The 19,630-nt window shown below is 42.5% G+C and overlaps 1 protein-coding gene across 1 annotated transcript in view; it reads right to left on the bottom strand.

Moving 5' to 3' along the window:
- The window catches only part of LOC126326355 (brachyurin-like), a 49,608-nt gene that overhangs the window by 20,662 nt on the left and 9,316 nt on the right, over positions 1-19,630 (bottom strand). The window contains exons 3-4 of the mRNA XM_049995634.1: positions 17,226-17,415; positions 8,908-9,077 (exon numbers count right to left, since the gene is read on the bottom strand). Coding sequence (XP_049851591.1) covers positions 8,908-9,077; positions 17,226-17,415 — 360 coding nt within the window. The remainder of the gene's footprint in view (positions 1-8,907; positions 9,078-17,225; positions 17,416-19,630) is intronic.

The following is a 19,630-nucleotide window of genomic DNA, read 5'->3' on the forward strand; positions in this document are numbered from 1 at the left end:
GTTTTGTCTCAAGTACAGATAGTGTTGAGCATCAGTGGACGAAGTTCAAAACCATGGTACAATATGCGTTACATGAGTATGTGCCAAGCAAGATCGTAAGAGATGGAAAAGAGCCACCGTGGTACAACAACCGAGTTAGAAAACTGCTGCGGAAGCAAAGGGAACTTCACAGCAAACATAAACATAGCCAAAGCCTTGCAGACAAACAAAAATTACGCGAAGCGAAATGTAGTGTGAGGAGGGCTATGCGAGAGGCTTTCAATGAATTCGAAAGTAAAGTTCTATGTACTGACTTGGCAGAAAATCCTAAGAAATTTTGGTCCTATGTCAAAGCGGTAGGTGGATCAAAACAAAATGTCCAGACACTCTGTGACCAAAATGGTACTGAAACAGAGGATGACAGACTAAAGGCCGAATTACTAAATGTCTTCTTCCAAAGCTGTTTCACAGAGGAAGACTGCACTGTGCTTCCTTCTCTAGATTGTCGCACAGTTGACAAAATGGTAGATATCGAAGTAGACGACAGAGGGATAGAGAAACAATTAAAATCGCTCAAAAGAGGAAAGGCCGCTGGTCCTGATGGGATACCAGTTCGATTTTACACAGAGTACGCGAAGGAACTTGCCCCCCTTCTTGCAGCGGTGTACCGTAGGTCTCTAGAAGAGCGAAGCGTTCCAAAGGATTGGAAAAGGGCACAGGTCATCCCCGTTCTCAAGAAGGGACGTCGAACAGATGTGCAGAACTATAGACCTATATCTCTAACGTCGATCAGTTGTAGAATTTTGGAACACGTATTATGTTCGAGTATAATGTCTTTTCTGGAGACTAGAAATCTACTCTGTAGGAATCAGCATGGGTTTCGAAAAAGACGATCGTGTGAAACCCAGCTCGCGCTATTCGTCCACGAGACTCAGAGGGCCTTAGACACGGGTTCACAGGTAGATGCCGTGTTTCTTGACTTCCGCAAGGCGTTTGACACAGTTCCCCACAGTCGTTTAATGAACAAAGTAAGAGCATACGGACTATCAGATCAATTGTGTGATTGGATTGAGGAGTTCCTAGATAACAGAACGCAGCACGTCATTCTCAATGGAGAGAAGTCTTCCGAAGTAAGAGTGATTTCAGGTGTGCCGCAGGGGAGTGTCATAGGACCGTTGCTATTCACAATATACATAAATGACCTGGTGGATGACATCGGAAGTTCACTGAGGCTTTTTGCAGATGATGCTGTGGTGTATCGAAAGGTTGCAACAATGGAAAATTGTACTGAAATGCAGGAGGATCTGCAGCGAATTGACGCATGGTGCACGGAATGGCAATTGAATCTCAATGTAGCGAAGTGTAATGTGATGCGAATACATAGAAAGATAGGTCCCTTATCATTTAGCTACAAAATAGCAGGTCAGCAACTGGAAGCAGTTAATTCCATAAATTATCTGGGAGTACGCATTAGGAGTGATTTAAAATGGAATGATCATATGAAGTTGATCGTCGGTAAAGCAGATGCCAGACTGAGATTCATTGGAAGAATCCTAAGGAAATGCAATCCGACAACAAAGGAAGTAGGTTACAGTACGCTTGTTCGCCCAATGCTTGAATACTGCTCAGCAGTGTGGGATCCGCACCAGGTAGGATTGATAGAAGAGATAGAGAAGATCCAACGGAGAGCAGCGCGCTTCGTTACAGGATCATTTAGTAATTGCGAAAGCGTTACGGAGATGATAGATAAACTCCAGTGGAAGACTCTGCAGGAGAGACGCTCAGTAGCTCGGTACGGGCTTTTGTTAAAGTTTCGAGAACATACCTTCACCGAAGAGTCAAGCAGTATATTGCTCCCTCCTACGTATATCTCGCGAAGAGACCATGAGGATAAAATCAGAGAGATTAGAGCCCACACAGAAGCATACCGACAATCCTTCTTTCCACGTACAATACGAGACTGGAATAGAAGGGAGAACCGATAGAGGTACTGAGGGTACCCTCCGCCACACACCGTCAGGTGGCTTGCGGAGTACGGATGTAGATGTAGATGTAGATGAATTGACACGGCCGAGGTTAGCCGTAAAAACTCATGTTACTGAAGTGCTTTAATTTGTTCCAAAGCACTCTGAAAAGTCTCATGCTCTTGCCACCTGAGAATGTTCAGTGACGTACCAATTAGTGGAAATTAAAGTATTCCTCAACAGCAGCTGAGGTAATATTTTCTACTTTACTACTTCCAGGAAAACTCCGAATTCCTACCGCTGCTAACAGGTAAAAGGCCTCCTCCGTCTTCTTCCTAACAACTTCCGCCGATTATCTGCGGAACAACAAAACTGGACTACCATTCAACATCAGTAAGTCAAAACACACAGAAAAGCACAATTTTCAAACTTTCACGGAAAAAATGAAATTTATTTCCTTCCATTAAACCTCAGTAAATCCGCTTCGATCAGTGAACTTTACCTCTCGCTAGGAAATCGCCCCTGCTTTGAAATAAGATGTGTTTTCCTATCGGGCGCTTCTCGCTCAGTAAAATGCAGCAGTCAACTAGGAAAGTGGAAAAGAACTTAGTGTGTAAACAAACTTTTCTGCTACAAGTCACGATTTTCTTTTAGTTATATATATACGACGCATTTCGGGAATAATTCCCATTTGGAAGTGATTTTTTTTTCCTTTCTCGTGCTGTTTTCTGAAGTGTGAGGCTCTGCAGTATTCTGTTGACTTTAACGCAATGTATGTAAAAGTCAAATTTCTTATTTCATTATCAATCTCTATGCACAGTTAAAGGTGAAATTCGGAAGAACATGCTTGTACTTACAATCTTTCCAAAATTTCCATAAACAGGCTGCATACAGGTCAGTATTACATAGGACAACTAAAATATCTTGAAACCAAGAAAACACGCAGCAGGAAAGTAACATAATGAAACATACTGCAGATGCCAATGATTATACTGCTTCTGTGCTTGACACAGTCCTAGACAAAGTAATGAAAGGCCGAAAGGCAAACCACACCACAGAAAAAAGACAAAAACAAATATATATACGTAACATAATATTATTGGTAATATATCAAAGAAGACAGCAGATATTTTCAAAAATCGCAAAGCAAAAATTGTGTTTTCTATATCTAAAAAACTGCAACATAAACTAATACATAACGTACAGTACAATAATGGCCTGTACTAAGATTCTGGAACATACAAAGTAACATGCCAAGAATGCTAAATGTTCTACCTAGTACAAATAGACCGAGATTTTTACGCCAAGCAAACATAGCATATTAAAGCTTACACACACAACAAAAACACATCAACAACAGCCATAAACATACGTAATACAGGATAGCCATTGGGAAAAGTAGAACAAAATGTCAGAGTACTCCATTGACGAAATAAAGGGTATAAAATGGATGTGTTAGAACTGGAGATATATTCACATTATAGAAAATATGATGGTGAAATATTAAACGAAAGACTTTGAAGTGCATCAGTAAGTTTCTTCATCTGTTTAGACAATATACTTAAATAAAATAGTAATGCATAGGAACAAGCAAATTATGATCCAGACTGTTAATATAAATACCATCTGTACTAGAAGATATTGTACTCTTCAGAAGAGATATAAAACCATCTCTGTTGACTAAATCTAAATCATTTATGTAATTGCTTATTTATAAAAAATTTATTGGCTATGTATGTCATGCACAGAGAAATGTGTGTAATGTTTAATGTATATCGAACTTTCCACAAATGCGCCATAAGAAAACTACAAGTACAAATTCTTCCAAATTTCTGCACCAACTATTCATAAAGATCGACAATCAAGTAAAAATTGAGTGTTTTTATACATTGCAGAGAAGTCAGCAGAACACTGCAGAGCTTCACACACCAAAAACATTACAAAAATGGAATACTACACAGAAGAAAACGTACTTAAAAATGGGAATCATTTCTCCAGACGCGTATTGCAACATGTAAGTAAAAGAAAGTCATGTGGTGGTAACAGAAAAGTTAAGTATATCTACAGGGTGCCAACCATAGTACTTTCCCATAAATCATACTTGTAATCAACACATTCGCCTTCAGCTTCCTGCCGTCGGAAGAGAAACTTTTTCATTTAATAGAGCCGTCAATGGGATTGAAAAATTTCACATAATGGAACATGCCAAAGGTGGCGAGTGTCAAATGGCCGATGAATACGCTGTTCAAGACTAGTTTAAATAACAGACTGTCAAAAGGAAGGGTAAGTTACAATTTTATGACAGATGTATTAGGTTGGTGCATAAGTTAATTACGTTTTTCATTTGTATGTCATTCCCGGCGGGGTCAGGGAGTTTCTCTGCCTCGTGATGACTGGGTGTTGTGTGATGTCCTTAGGTTAGTTAGGTTTAAGTAGTTCTACGTTCTAGGGAACTGATGACCATAGATGTTAAGTCCCATAGTGCTCAGAGCCATTTGAACCATTTTTTGATTTGAATGTTGACATTCCGGTTTCTATGGGTTTATTTACCGATTGCTATTTTTTATTTGTAGTTCACTGTTGATGTTCGAGTTTACATAATGTCATTTTGTCATTTGGGGATAGTGAGTGGAGTTGCGGACTCTAGAAAGTGGCAAGTCAAGTGGAGAAATCGGGATCAGAATATTTCAGACGTATTCTTCTGTTTGAGTTCAATAGAGGAGTGATAGCAGAAACATTTGCGCCCGGTATAGGGATAATGGCAGTGGACAGAACACAAAGAAAATAGTTTCCACGTTTTAAGGAGGGTCGTTTTCACAGTATTGACTATCCAAGTTCAGTAAGACCTTCACGTTTGATGAATGTCGTTTAAACGCATTAACCTACAATGATCCGCGTTAGTGTACTGGAGAACAGCCAAATGAACTGTGACCATCCACCATCGTGCGATATTTGCATGCAACGGACATGGTTGAAGAATTGAGTGTACAAGTACCGCTTGTTCCAAGTCAAAATCGGAAAGTCAGCGGTTGGGCGTACGTGCATCTCTGTTTGCTCGTATCAATTGGCTCGTGAACAAAACTGACCATTCCTATACTGTATCGTTACTGGTAATAAGAAATGGCGTCTTTATGCTAACATCGTCCGACTCCTTAGATGAGAGGTAACGTGTTTGCCTACCATGCAGTGGGCCCGGTCGATTCCCAGCTGCGTTGGTGATTATCTCCGCTCGTGGATTGGGTGTTGTGTTGTCCTCATCATCATCTCATCATAATCTCATCATCACCAATGCGCAAGTCACCCAATGCGGCGTCACCTGAAATAAGACTTGCTTCCCGGCGGACGAACTTCAGCGGATAGGGCCTCTAGGTCAACAATGCGACACGATCATTTCATTTCATATGCTGACGTAAGGAAAGGAAAGGAATGACTGAGCCCAAACAAAGCAGCAGCTCCCCGTACAAAGAAATACGCACATCCACAAAAGGTAACGTCATACATCTGGTGAAACAGCGACGGTGCGGTGTTCTACGAACTGCTCCCCCGAGGTGTAACCATCACTGCTGACATTCATTGTCAACAACTGAGACGTCTTGTAGACGCAGTCCAAGAACAACGACCAGGAAAATGAAATGAAATAAGCGTTTGGCGTCATTGGCCGGAAGACCCCTTGCGGGGCAGGTCCGGCCGCCTCGGTGCAGGTCTTATTACATTGGACGCCACATTGGACGACCTGCGTGCCGAATGAGGATGAAATGACGATGACGACACAACACCCAGTCCCTGAGCGGAGAAAATCTCCGACGCAGCCGGGAATAGAACCCAAGCTCGTAGGACGGCAGTCCTTCACGCTGACCACTTTTTTCCCCTTCTGTTCGTTTTTGATTATTGTATTTGCTCGTTGCGGACGTCGCATGACATCCGGCCAAGTTCGTTTGTTGATCCTTCCACTCAGTTTTTTTTTTATTATTTTTTTTTTTTTATTATTACAGAGGCCAGCCAGCTCTCTGATCGAACACGCTGAGCTACCGTGCTGGCAAATGATGAGGACAACACAAAGACCCAGTAATCTCGACGCAGGTGAAAATCCCTAACTGCCGAGAATCGAACCCGGGACCCCGTGCTCGGGAAGCGAGAACGCGACCGCGACACCACGAGCTGCGGACCTGCTTATAGTGACACTACTCCTCAATAGCGCCCTCCCCCATTCTGTTAGGCCGACAAAAAACGCTATACAGGAGTTGGAATGCGAAACCATTCCATACTCACCTTATTCACTTGATCTTGCGCCCTCATATTTTCACCTTTCTCGCTCTTTATGGAAAAACCTTCAAGGAACTTCTTTTGCGGATGAACATACACTCGGAAAAGGCTCGAGGATTTTCTCCACATGACTTCAAATTGATGACTAAAGACGGTGTTATAAGCAACTGTTGAGTTTATCAAACTAATAGAAAAACACTAAGAACTTATGCACCAACCTATAAGTTCCACTGCCGTAAAAAGTTCGATTTTTGTTTGTGGGAAATGTATAGTAAAGACTGAGATAGTAACAAGGATGAAAATAAAAGGAAACTGACAGTAACCACTATAGAAAACTGCATGAGTATAGACACACTATTTGATCAAACGTATTAAAATACTTTATCGTAATGCAGACTGGCTACTTGATGCCACGAGAGACAGGCCCGCGACTATAAAATAATTCAGGGACAATTATTTTGTCAGTAGAGGGGTTGTCAGCGGGATGGGTCGGCCAGGAGGGCTCAGAGACTTCGAACGTGGGCTAATTGGTGTGTATGCAGCTGATTAACAAATCCGTCAGTGACGTTTCAGTCCTAAAGCTGCTCTGGCCGACTGTTGGTGATATGACTGATATGCCGAAAAAACTACAAAGATCGAAACTCGTCTAGCTTGAAGGGTGAAACCAGATGCCGCTATGGTTGGCCCCCTAGATTGCGCTGCCTTAGGTCAAACGGATATCAACTGCGTTCTCTTAAATAGGAACCCCCATTTTTTATTCCATATTCGTGTAGTACGTAAAGAAATATGAATGTTTTAGTTGGACCACTTTTTCCGCTTTGTGATAGATGGCGCTGTAATAGTCACAAACATAGGCTCACAATTTTAGACAAACAGTTGGTAACAGGTAGGTTTTTAAAATTAAAATACAGAATGTAGGTACGTTTGAAAATTTTATTTCGGTTGTTCGAATGTGATACATGTACCTTTGTGAACATATCATTTCTGAGAATGCATGCTGTTACAGCGTGATTACCTGTGAATACCACATTAATGCAATAAATGCTCAAAATGATGTCCGGCAACCTCAGTGCATTTGGCAATACGACATTCCTCTCAAGAGCGAGTAGTTCGCCTTTCGTAATGTTCGCACATGCATTGACAATGCGCTGACGCATGTTGTCAGGCGTTGTCGGTGGATCACGACAGCAAATATCCTTCAACTTTCCTCACAGAAAGAAATACGGGGATGTCAGATCCGGTGAACGTGCGGGCCATGGTATGGTGCTTCGACGACGAATCTAGCTGTCATTAAATATGCTGTTGAATACCGCTTCAACCGCACGCGAGCTGCCGGCCGCAGTGGCCGTGCGGTTCTAGGCGCTACAGTCTGGAACCGAGCGACCGCTACGGTCGCAGGTTCGAATCGTACCTCGGGCATGGATGTGTGTGTGATTTCCTTAGGTTAGTTAGCTTTAATTAGTTGTAAGTTCTAGGCGACTGATGACCTCAGAAGTTGAGTCACGTAGTGCTCAGAGCCATTTTCGCACGCGAGGTATGTGCCGAACATCCATCATGTTGGAAGTACATCGCCATTCTGTCATGCAATGAAACATCTTGTTGTATCATCGGTAGAACATTGCATAGGAAATCAGCATGCACTGCACCGTATAGATTGCCGCCTTAAAATGGGGGCCAATTATCCTTCCGCCGTGCGGGATTAGCGGAGCGGTCTATGGCGCTGCAGTCAGCGACTGTGCGGCTGGTCCCGGCGGAGGTTCCAGTCCTCCCTCGGGCATGGGTGTTTGTGTTTGTCCTTAGGATAATTTAGGTTAAGTGATGTGTGAGCTTAGGGACTGATGATCTTAGCAGGTAAGTCCCATAAAGTTTCACACGCATTTGATTTGAACAATTATCCTCCCTCCCATAAAGCGGCACCATACATTAACCCACCAAGGTCGTTATTGTTCCACTTGTCGCAGGCATCGTGGATTTTCAGTTGCCCAGTAGTGCATATTATTCCAGTTTACTTTACTGCTGTTGATGAATGACGCTTCGTGCAAAAAATCTGTCATCGTCCCGTAATTTATCTTGTGCCCAGTGGCAGAACTGTACACAACGTTCAAAGTCGTCGCCATGCAATTGCTGGTGCAATCGATGCTGATGTATCCATATGTTTGTGACAATTACGGCGTCATCTATCACAAAGCGAAAAAAGTGGTCCAACTAAAACATTCATATTTCTTTACGTACTACACGAATATATAATAAAAAATGGGGTTTCCTATTTTTTAAAAACGCAGTTGATATCCCTTTGACGTATGGCAGCGCCATCTAGAAGGCCAACCATAGCGCCATCTGGTTTCCCCCTTCAAGCTAGACGAGCTTCGTTCTTTGTAGTTGTTTCGTTTGATGCTTATTTCGTGAGATATTTGGCCCGGTCACTATCAATGGACCACCCTGTATAAGATTGTATGACCATAAACATTGGAAGCCTCAGTCATGCTACAGCTCTTCTGGCAAAATTATCACTTTGTAACTGCTGACGAGTACCGATTTAGCGGCTGCAATAACGGAAATGTGGTTAGCGATAGCCCGTCATTACTCGGAAGATGTGTGATAGATTTTAACAGTGTACGTAATGAGCACGGCCGTGTTATGTTCAGGTGAGGGTGTGCAGGTAGCGCGCAGTGCCGGAGGCTCCGCAGCCTGCGGCTGTCACCTGTGAAGGAGACGGACTGCCCCAGGAGCACGACGCCGATGTCGTTGTCGGCCGTCTTCTCGTCCGTCCAGTAGTCCGGGTGCCACGCGGCGCTCGTCGTCGTCACCGTCACGTCTTTGGCGTCTCCCGTCACCAGCACCGTGCCCAGCGTCACCACGAATGTTGTCACCCTGTGTAACAGCACGTCCGAATATGCACTGAAAGCTGATGGCTAGCTTCGTGCGCCTTCACCAATTTATTGCCCATCGAGTACATGAAACTTAGTCGTTCAGATTGGGACCATCACTTTGCGTGAGCCGTCTGTAGTATTTCTGTCAAAGAGGCTAACTTAAACATTTTCAATGGCCGTGTTACTGTGTGTCTGTCGAGGTCGACACTGAGCTTTTCAGCATCACTGCCAAACTAGTACTCCATGACAGTTATGTCATGAATCTCACTGATATTGTATTTTTTTACGCTTCAAAGAGGATGGCTGAGCATACGACTCACTCCACAATGTACAGAATTCATCACCAAGTGGCACGTAGATCCATACCTATGGTGATGACGTGTCAAACAAAGACTCACTCCACAATGTACAGAATTCATCACCAAGTGGCACGTAGATCCATACCTATGGTGATGACGTGTCAAACAAAGACTCACTCCACAATGTACAGAATTCGTCACCAAGTGGCACGTAGATCCATACCTATGGTGATGACGTGTCAAACAAAGACTCACTCCACAATGTACAGAATTCATCACCAAGTGGCACGTAGATCCATACCTATGGTGATGACGTGTCAAACAAAGACTCACTCCACAATGTACAGAATTCATCACCAAGTGGCACATAGATCCATACCTATGGTGATGACGTGTCAAACAAAGACTCACTCCACAATGTACAGAATTCATCACCAAGTGGCACGTAGATCCATACCTATGGTGATGACGTGTCAAACAAAGAAAAACGAGCCGGCCGCGGTGGTCTCGCGGTACTAGGCGGGCAGTCCGGAACCGTGCGACTGCTACGGTTGCAGGTTCGAATCCTGCCTCGGGCATGGATGTGTGTGATGTCCTTAGGTTGGTTAGGTTTAAGTAGTTCTAAGTTCTAGGGGACTGATGACTACAGCAGTTGAGTCCCATAGTGCTCAGAGCCATTCGAACCATTTTTTGAAAGAAAAACGATCGGTGTAATGAATAGATTTTCTCCATATGAATCGATCGGCAATGTAAGAAATTCATGTCAGATACTGAATAAAATGACAAATTGTACTCTGGACACAGTCAACTCGTGGTTGTCGGTTAATGGATTAACTCATAATTTCTATAGAAGCTATTACGTCCAGGATATTACGAAAAAGTCTGGTAGCAATAACATGAAATTTATTATGTGCCAAGATTAACGAAATATAAGATGGAGATAGAATGTCGAATATTTGAGGCAGCTGTACACTCAGAACAACTTGAAGAAGCCGAATGTCGTTTTCTTTGCAATTAGAATACTTCAGAGTGAATGTTTCATTTTGCAGTGAAGTGTGCGTTGTTTTAAAACCTGCTAGTGGTCAGCGCTCCAGTCCTGCAAATATGGCTTTCCTAATTTTCAAAATTCACAGGAAATCATCTGCCTACGTTGCTGGAGAAGGCACTTGGGAAAAAATGTGTGGTGGACAAACAGTTCCAGGACGAATATTGTCCACAGTCGTCACATGGCTAGAAAATGATTCTTTATACAAGGTGGTCAGAAACAGAGCGAAAAGCTTGTAAGAATGTTCTGCTGAGAAACAATTGCTATGAAAAGAAATTCGATACACTGCGCTGTTACCGAATTAATTAGTATTGAAGCTAGCCAATCAGGCCGTAGCTCATACAAACGCAACCGGCCTGACAGATAGCGTTGTGTCAGTTCATCTCATTGCGAAGACAACAGCGCCCGAGGTAACACGACAACTTGTGGCTCGGGGTAGACTTTTACTAGCTTACCATGTCCAGTTTTTGTATCACTCTCTTGTTCGGCTTTATGAAACTAAACAAAAACTCGTGTGCGGACACCGACTCTAGCGGGCCGCTTGAATTCGCGCGTGTAACGTTCTGATTAGCTTCAATGTTAACTAACTTAGAAACGGCGCAACGTATTGAATTTTTTCTTCATAAATACTTCTCAGCACAATATAGCCTGCAATACCCTTACAAGCTTTACGGATTGTTTCTGACCACTCTGTATATAAGACAATTTTTGGGGGGACACATTTTTGGTAGAGGGTAGTAGTTTTCGTACATACGTGTACTTAACGAGCTGGGTATTCTGACACCAACATTGCAGTACATTTACTCCTTTTGAGATTTGGTGGTGGTAACGAGAACTTTTTTATAGGAAACAATGGCGTTCATACAGTGAAGACGAAAGAAAAATTTATATTTTGTGAACGTGTCTTTAATTACTACCTGAAGTACACTGGTATATTCTGCTTAGGCATCCGTAACAGATGAAGTTTATTCGTGACAAACATGAAGTTTACAAGCACAGGTTCAAGATTTTTCTGGAAAAGTGCTGTTTCCTGCGATGATAAGTTTGGTCAGCTTAACTACACTACGAAAAAGTAATACACTTAAACCATGTAATATTAGACAGAGCTGCTCATCTATAAGTACTTAAGATCTTCTTCATAGTATAACACAAATTTGATTGTATGTCATGTACTGAGATACAGTTTTCCTGTAAGGAACCTGCAGCATTGTTTACATAATCCTGCCACTCTTATTTCCGTTTCTCTTGCCACTCTTAAATCAATCCATGTCAAATCTGAGACATATAAACACAACATACTATCCTCGATACATTCCGCTTCCTTGGCTGTTGTTAATTTGAGGTGCCTTAAAGTTTCCTCTAGGCCTACAGGTGCTATGAAAGCTTTTAGGTTTCTCCTTTTTGTTCATTTCATTATTAAGTAAAAATTCATAATTGCTTTTCTGATACCTTCATGCCTTCTTATACCAAACTGATCTTTCCGCAGTATCTTTGTAATGTTTAACTACTTCTGCATTCTTCCACTCAAGAAGTCAAAGGTTCGACATATTATGCTGATTGTTAATATCATTAAGTTGTGTGTTTAGTAGTGTAAAGATAATGCGTTTCTGAAAGTTATGTAATGTGTCTTCTGTTTCATAGGCTTTGGATACCAGATCCACTAATCTCTTAGCCGATGGACTTCCCGTACTTCTTTGGAATCCCGAAGATATCACATGGAATCATGCTGAACATGATAAATGGCACTTATGGCTGTTAATATGTTTATTAATACTGATTGCAGTTTCCACTGTTTGCCGTAATCAAGCATATACATTGAGTGCTGTAGTGCAAATTAGAAATATTAGAGGTGAATAAAATGGGCCCAATGCCATTTGAAGCTGGCACATTACAACTTCTAATCGAAGCAATATAATCACAGATTTCAGGTATGATGCTTTCCTTTCGACGGAAATGTCATTTACGAAATATTTATGAATGCTGTGGGCTCTCGCTTCATTAAACTATTGAATTCCTACTGGCTTTAGTGACTGTATTATATTATCTTCTAGTTCTAAAAAATGGTTCAAATGGCTCTGAGCACTATGGGACTCAACATCTATGGTCATAAGTCCCCTAGAACTTAGAACTACTTAAACCTAACTAACCTAAGGACATCACAAACATCCATGCCCGAGACAGGATTCGAACCTGCGACCGTAGCAGTCCCGCGGTTCCGGACTGCAGCGCCAGAACCGCACGGCCACCGCGGCCGGCCCCTCTAGTTCTACCGATCAATCCTTATGCATCATATTTTTCGGCTACCCGCTTGGTATAAATGGCTCTGAGCACTATAGGACTTAATATCTATGGTCATCAGTCCCCTAGAACTTAGAACTACTTAAACCTAACTAACCTAAGGACAACACACAACACCCAGCCATCACGAGGCAGAGAAAATTCCTGACCCCGCCGGGAAGCGAGAACGCTACCGCACGATCACGAGATGCGGGCACCTACTTGGTAGAGCATCCACATGCACTTCCACAAAGTCACGTCTGTTCCACTTGTTCAGACTTCTCATTTTTACAACGAACTAAGTTGTATTAAAACAAAGAAAGCTATTGGTGCAACGAAGACAGACCCATTACAGTTCCCTATTGAAACTAATTTTCAGTAGCGTTCATGTAGAGGCCCGCGTCCATGGCTGTGGGTTTAAGCGACGGGATGCAGTGATGGTAGACCGGTGGTCCCCATCCTAGAATTACCTCCGAAGGGGTGAAAAGAAAAGTTCTAAGGGGAAAGAACGAAAGGTTTCGATTGTGTGATTTTAAAAAAGATCATTACTGTTATTGCTGTTTCATGAGACTGTAACGCTGATTACATGTTGTTGTTGTTGTGGTTTTCAGTCCACAGACTGGTTTGAAGCAGCTCTCCATGCTATTCTATCCTGTGCTAGCTTCTTCATCTCCCAGTACCTACTGCAACTTACATCCTTCTGTATCTGTTTACTGTATTCATCTCTTGGTCTCCCTCTACGGTTTTCAGTTCCACGCTGCCCTCCAATGCTAAATTTATGATCCCTTGATACCTCAGAACATGCCCTACCAACCAGTCCCTTCTTGTCAAGTTGTGTCACAAACTCCTCTTCTCCCCAATTCTATTCAATACCTCCTCATTAGTTATGTGATCTACCCATATAATCTTCAGCATTCTTCTGTGACACCACATTTCGAAAGCTTCTATTCTCTTCTTGTCCAAACTATTTATTGTCCGTGTTTCACTTCCATACATGGCTACACTCCATACAAATACTTTCAGAAACGAGTTGCAAACACTTAAATCAATACTCGATGTTAACAAATTTCTATTCTTCAGAAACGCTTTCCTTGCCATTGCCAGTCTACATTTTATATCTTCTCTAGTTCGACCATAATTAATTATTTTGCTCCCCCAATAGCAAAACTCCTTTTCTACTTTAAGTGTCTCATTTCCTAATCTAATTCCCTCAGCATCACCCGACTTAATTGGACTACATTCCATTATCCTCGTTTTGCTTTTGTTGATATTCATCTTATATTCTCGTTTCAAGACGCTGTCCATTCTGTTCAACTGCTCTTTCAAGTCATTTGCTGTCTCTGATAGTATTACAATGTCACCGACGAACCTCAAAGTTTTTATTTCTTCTCCATGGATTTTGATACCTACTCCGAATTTTTCTTTTGTTTCAATTACTTCTTGCTCAATATAAAGATTGAATAACATCGGGGAGTGGCTGCAACACTTTCTCACTCCATTCCCAACCACTGCTTCCCTTTCATGCCCCTCGACTCTTATAACTGCCATCTGGTTTCTGTACAAAATGTAAATAGCCTTTCGCTCCCTGTATTTGACCACTGCCACCTTCAGACTTTGAAAGAGAGTATTCCAGTATTGTCAAAAGCTTTCTCTAAGTCTACAAATGCTAGAAACGTAGGTTTGCATTTCCTTAATCTTTCTTCTAAGATAAGTCGTAAGGTCAGTATTGCCTCACGTGTTCCAATATTTCTACGGAATCCAAACTGATATTCCCCGAGGTCAGCTTCCACCAGTTTTTCCATTCGTCTGTAAAGAATTCATAATATTAAATAAGTTACCAATAATCACATTTCTTTCAATATTAGGGTTAACATATGACACAAGGAGGTGGAGGCTATATCTTTTGAAGCGAATGCATCAACATTTTCCTCAGTTAGTCCATCCAATACATACATCTTCGTACTTTGAACCATACCTCACATATGCTTAAATCCCTCATGCAAGCGCTTTCGCTGAGTTGTAGGTAGTTCACACAATAGACCAGAAATTGCTTCATTATTCTTTTCGCAAGAGGTAAGGGAACTAATTGACAACACAACAGTGAGTATGTAATGGTTACTACGTTGCTATAGAGGCTACACAGTGCTATTATTATTATCATCATTATTGTTATTATTAGTGATAATAGTCAGACAGAAAGCTTTGGCAGCCAGTAGTCTTCCACTTTCTGTAAGTTCGGAAGAAAACAATGAAGTAATTTACAAACAGTAAGAATGATGCAGATATTGTAACTGGTTTCAGTTTAAATGGGGTCCAGGGATGTCTACCCTCAATGTGGAAATTAGCTTTCTTTCCTGAAGAGGAATTGTAGGTAATACTCGATGTGCACTGAGAATGGCTCATCATTCTATAAAAAAGTTTGTTAGACATAAATACTAGCAGTTGTCTCAGTTACTCATTAGTTCGTGATTTAATAAAACACTAACAAAACATAAATATCGTTCATCTTCGGTCATTTTAAAATAAACGTGTTCAAATAAAATTCTTTTTCAGCGGTTTTGTCACATTGAATGCGCTAGTTCTCGGCTGATCGCCGAAGTGAAACAACGTCGGGTCCAGTTAGTATTTGGGTGGATGGCTGTATGGGACAGGCCGTTGCACGTAGGAGTGTTTGCACTTACAAACTCCTCGTGATGACTGGGTGTCGTGTGATGTCCTTAGGTTAGTTAGGTTTAAGTAGTTCTAAGTTCTGTGGGACTGATGACCATAGATGTTAAGTCCCATAGTGCTCAGAGGCATTTGAACCATTTTTGAACTTAAAAACTGCTTAAAATTATTTTATGCTTTTTTTCGCAATGGGATCAAATGAAATACTTTATTTGACCTTAATTATTTGTTTCTTCACAAAATGTATAAACTTGACATGTTGTAGAGAATATTGGATCTAAATGTTCATTGGAAGAAGCAAGGCAGTTAATGAAAGAGGCCTTACCCACACCATTTGACAGCAGTATGTCTTTATTGAGTGTCAAGCTGTTGGCCATCGTCGTCATCTGCGCCTTGCTTTGTTCTTTCGTCGGTATCATTTTCGTCTGGAGGTAAAGATGGTTTACTCGCGACCATTACACTGATTACCTCTTCCGAAAATGGGCCGCTTTTAAAATTATGCCTTGCCCTGATACAACTTAGATGGGATCTGAATTTAGTAACAATCTGTGTAGTACTCCTCTGTTACAACTCACACGTGAAAATGTACGAGCAAAATTTATCCTTTATTCCAGTATGTGCTTATTGCAAGCCTTAGTTGTTCCTGCGACAATTATTGGCCTATAGGTAGAATTACTTTAGATGCGACTTCGGTACCATGCATTAAAACTTTGTGAAGAGTTGGTGACGTAGCATACCAGCCGTACGAATTTGTGTACATTTTTCCAGTTTTTCGAGCAAAGGCATCACATTTCTCAGTATCAATTGTGTTGCCACTCGACATCACTTCCGAGATTACTTTGAATCGTTTCATCACTAAATCCAGCATTGAGGCCAGTGATTCGCGAAGAGAAAAAAGTCTACTACGTGTGTTGCCTCATCAGCATTGCTAAATACAACGAAAAAGTGCTATGTTGCAATAGTTTAACTGATTTAACATCTCACTTTGAATTAATGGCAGATGTGTTAAACGATTATCATCGGTCTAAATTTGATGACTGTAAAAGAAATATAACTGGACAAGACCCGAGACGAAAATGGAAACATTAAAATCTGAAGAGTTGGCACTGAGCACTATGGGACTTAACTTCTGAGGTCATCAGTCCCCTAGAACTTAGAACTAGTTGAACCTAAGGACATCACACACATCCATACCCGAGGCAGGATTCGAACCTGGGAGCGTATCGGTCGCGCGGTTCCCGATTGTAGCGCCTAGAGCCGCTCGGCCACTCCGGCCGGCAATCTCAAGAATTGGGAGGTAACAAAAATATCTGTAGAAATACAATAAAATAATAAATGTACGATATAAGATAAAGTACATACCTTTCATTTCAGTATTCAGTAAAAGTGTTTTTATCTAAGAATAACCACAAAAGATGGGGAAATAAAGGTAACAGACAAGAGCGCAAGGAGGAGAACTTGTAATTCCCACTATATCTGGCTTACGATTGCCATTGTAACAGTCAGTGTGCGCCTCGTGTAAGGTTCTGGCTGCCGAAAGACGGGCAGTTTATTGACCTTGAAGATTAACACCTTTGAAAGGGTTTTAATGTAGTCTGGCGATGTCGAGTTCTGACCGGTTTTAGAGTGCAAAAACTCCTACGTGCGTTAGGTCAGGTACAGGCAAGTTGACGAAGTGGCGCCCAGTCGAAAAACTTGCACCAGGTCGTCACGCCTCAAGGCGTCATTACAGTATTATTCTAAAGTTGAGTTAGTCGCTAGTGTCGGTGATGGTGGGTTGAGAGGAAATTCGTAGCGAATATTTGATGACACTAGGGGGTAGCGGTGTCAGAGAGGTTGGGAACCCCTGTGTCAGACTCACCCGTCGACGCAGTGCGCGGCGGTGAGGACGGCGCTGTCCGAGATGAGAGAGCCGCCGCAGAAACCGAAGCGGTCGAGCCGGATGGCCGCCTGCCACGGGAACTGCCCGTCCGTGGCGTCGGCGCCGTTGATGATGCGACCGCCGGATCGCCTGCGCAACCGCGAAAGGGACCACGCCGCGCCTGCCCCACCTGTCGTCAGAAACAAACCGTTTACTGCACGCTTTGCGCACTCTCCAGACCTCATAACAGCTACTCCAGTATAATTAACCACATCCTACACGATCCAACTATATCCGGTCATTTATAGGTAATCACAACTGAGAGAACATCAGGAAGGCTTCAGGAAGACTCAGTCCTGTGCTGAGCAGGTCCTCAACGTTAAAACTGTACTGGGATATTCCATGATGAGAAACTGCAATCTGGTTGTCACCTTTGTTGATCTCAGGAAGGCCTACGACTCCCTTGATAGAGAAACACTTAACAAAATACACTACTGGCCATTAAAATTATTACACTAAGAAGAAATGCAGATGATAAACGGGTATTCATTGGACAAATATATTATACTAGAACTGACATGTGATTACATTTTCACGCAATTTGGTTTCATAGATCCTGAGAAATCACTACCCAGAACAACCACCTCTGGCCGTAATAACGGCCTTGATACGCCTGGGAATTGAGTCAAACAAAGCTTGGATGGCGCGTACAGGTACAGCTGCCCATGCAGCTTCAACACGATAATACAGTTCATCAAGAGTAGTGACTAGTGTATTGAGACGAGCCAGTTGCTCGGCCACCATTCACCAGACGTTTTCAGTTGGTGAGAGATCTGGAGAATGTGCTGGCCAGGGCAGCAGTCGAACATTTTCTGTATCCAGAAAGGCCCGTACAGGATCTGCAACATGCGTTCGTGCATTATCATGCTGAAATGTAGCGTTTCGCAGGGATCGAATGAAGGGTAGAGGGACGGGTCGTAACACATCTGAAATGTAACGTCCACTGTTCAAAGTGCCGTCAATGCGAACAAGAAGTGACTGAGACGTGTAACCAATGGTACCCCGTACCATCACGGCGGGTGATACGCCAGTATGGCGATGACGAATACACGCTTCCAATGTGCGTTCACTGCGATGTCACCAAAACACGGTTGCGACCATCATGATGCTGTAAACAGAACCTGAATTCATCCGAAAAAAATCACGTTCTGCCATTCGTGCACCCGGGTTCGTCGTTGAGTACACCATCGCAGGCGCTCCTGTCTGTGATGCAGCGTCAAGAGCAACCGCAGTCATGGTCTCCGAGCCGATAGCAAACGTCGTCGAACTGTTTGTGCAAACGTCCCCATCTGTTGACCCAGGGATCGAGACGTGGCTCCACGATCCGTTACTGCCATGCGGATAAGATGCCTTTCATCTCGACTGCTAGTGATACGAGGCGGTTGGGATCCATCACGGCGTTCCGTATTATCGTCCTAAACCGACCAATTCCATATTCTGCTAACAGTCATTTTATCTCGACCAACGCGAGCAGCAATGTCGCGATACGATAAACCGCAATCGCGATAGGCTACAATCCGACCTTTATCAAAGTCGAAAACGTGATGGTGCGCATTTCTCCTGCAAACTCATTCTAGAAACCATGACCAGCATCTATTTAAAGGTGAAATTTAGAGGTGAGATCTCAAAAAGCTTCGAGATAAAAACTGGAGTGAGACAAAGGCATGGACACTCCCCATTTCTCATCAACTGTGTCCTCGAAAAGTTTTAGAGAGAATGACGCAAGGAACTGACCAATTTGAGTGTTCAGGGTGCAAAGTGTCGCTGGCAAAACAGAGTGTTCTTCATCAACGTCAAAGAAACTAACAGAGAGATGTTACTAGACCAGGGAAACATCAAAAGGACTGAGAAGGTAAAGGATCTCGGCGAATGGATTGAACCTAACTTATCAGAAAAAACGTCATTATCCATGTGAGTCAACAAGTTGGAACTAGCCTATCGACTGACTCTGAACACTTACAACAAAAAATGTCTGTCACGCAACCTAAAACTTAAGCACTATACATCAGTCATATGACCAGAAGCTACGGAATGTATTTTCATGAACCGGAGAGGTCCGATAAAGGAATTGGAAGTCAGAGAGGAGAACCTTCACCAAGAGCCTAGGCCTGGTAGAGGAAGATGGGGAATTCAGAAGGCGACATACCTCGAAGTTCTACGAACATATTGAGAGGCTCTCTGACTATGCAAGAAAAAGAAGGTTAGCTTTCTATAGCAACGTTGCAAGATTGCCTCCAAACAGACTGACCAACCGTCTGTTGACTTTCTGGCAAAGCAAGAAGGTTCGCACCTCTTGGCTGACAGAAACTGAAAAGTACTTTAAAGAACTGGGAATAACTAATCTC

Source organism: Schistocerca gregaria, chromosome 2 (assembly GCF_023897955.1).
Source record: "Schistocerca gregaria isolate iqSchGreg1 chromosome 2, iqSchGreg1.2, whole genome shotgun sequence".
Classification (NCBI taxonomy): Eukaryota; Metazoa; Arthropoda; class Insecta; order Orthoptera; family Acrididae; genus Schistocerca; species Schistocerca gregaria.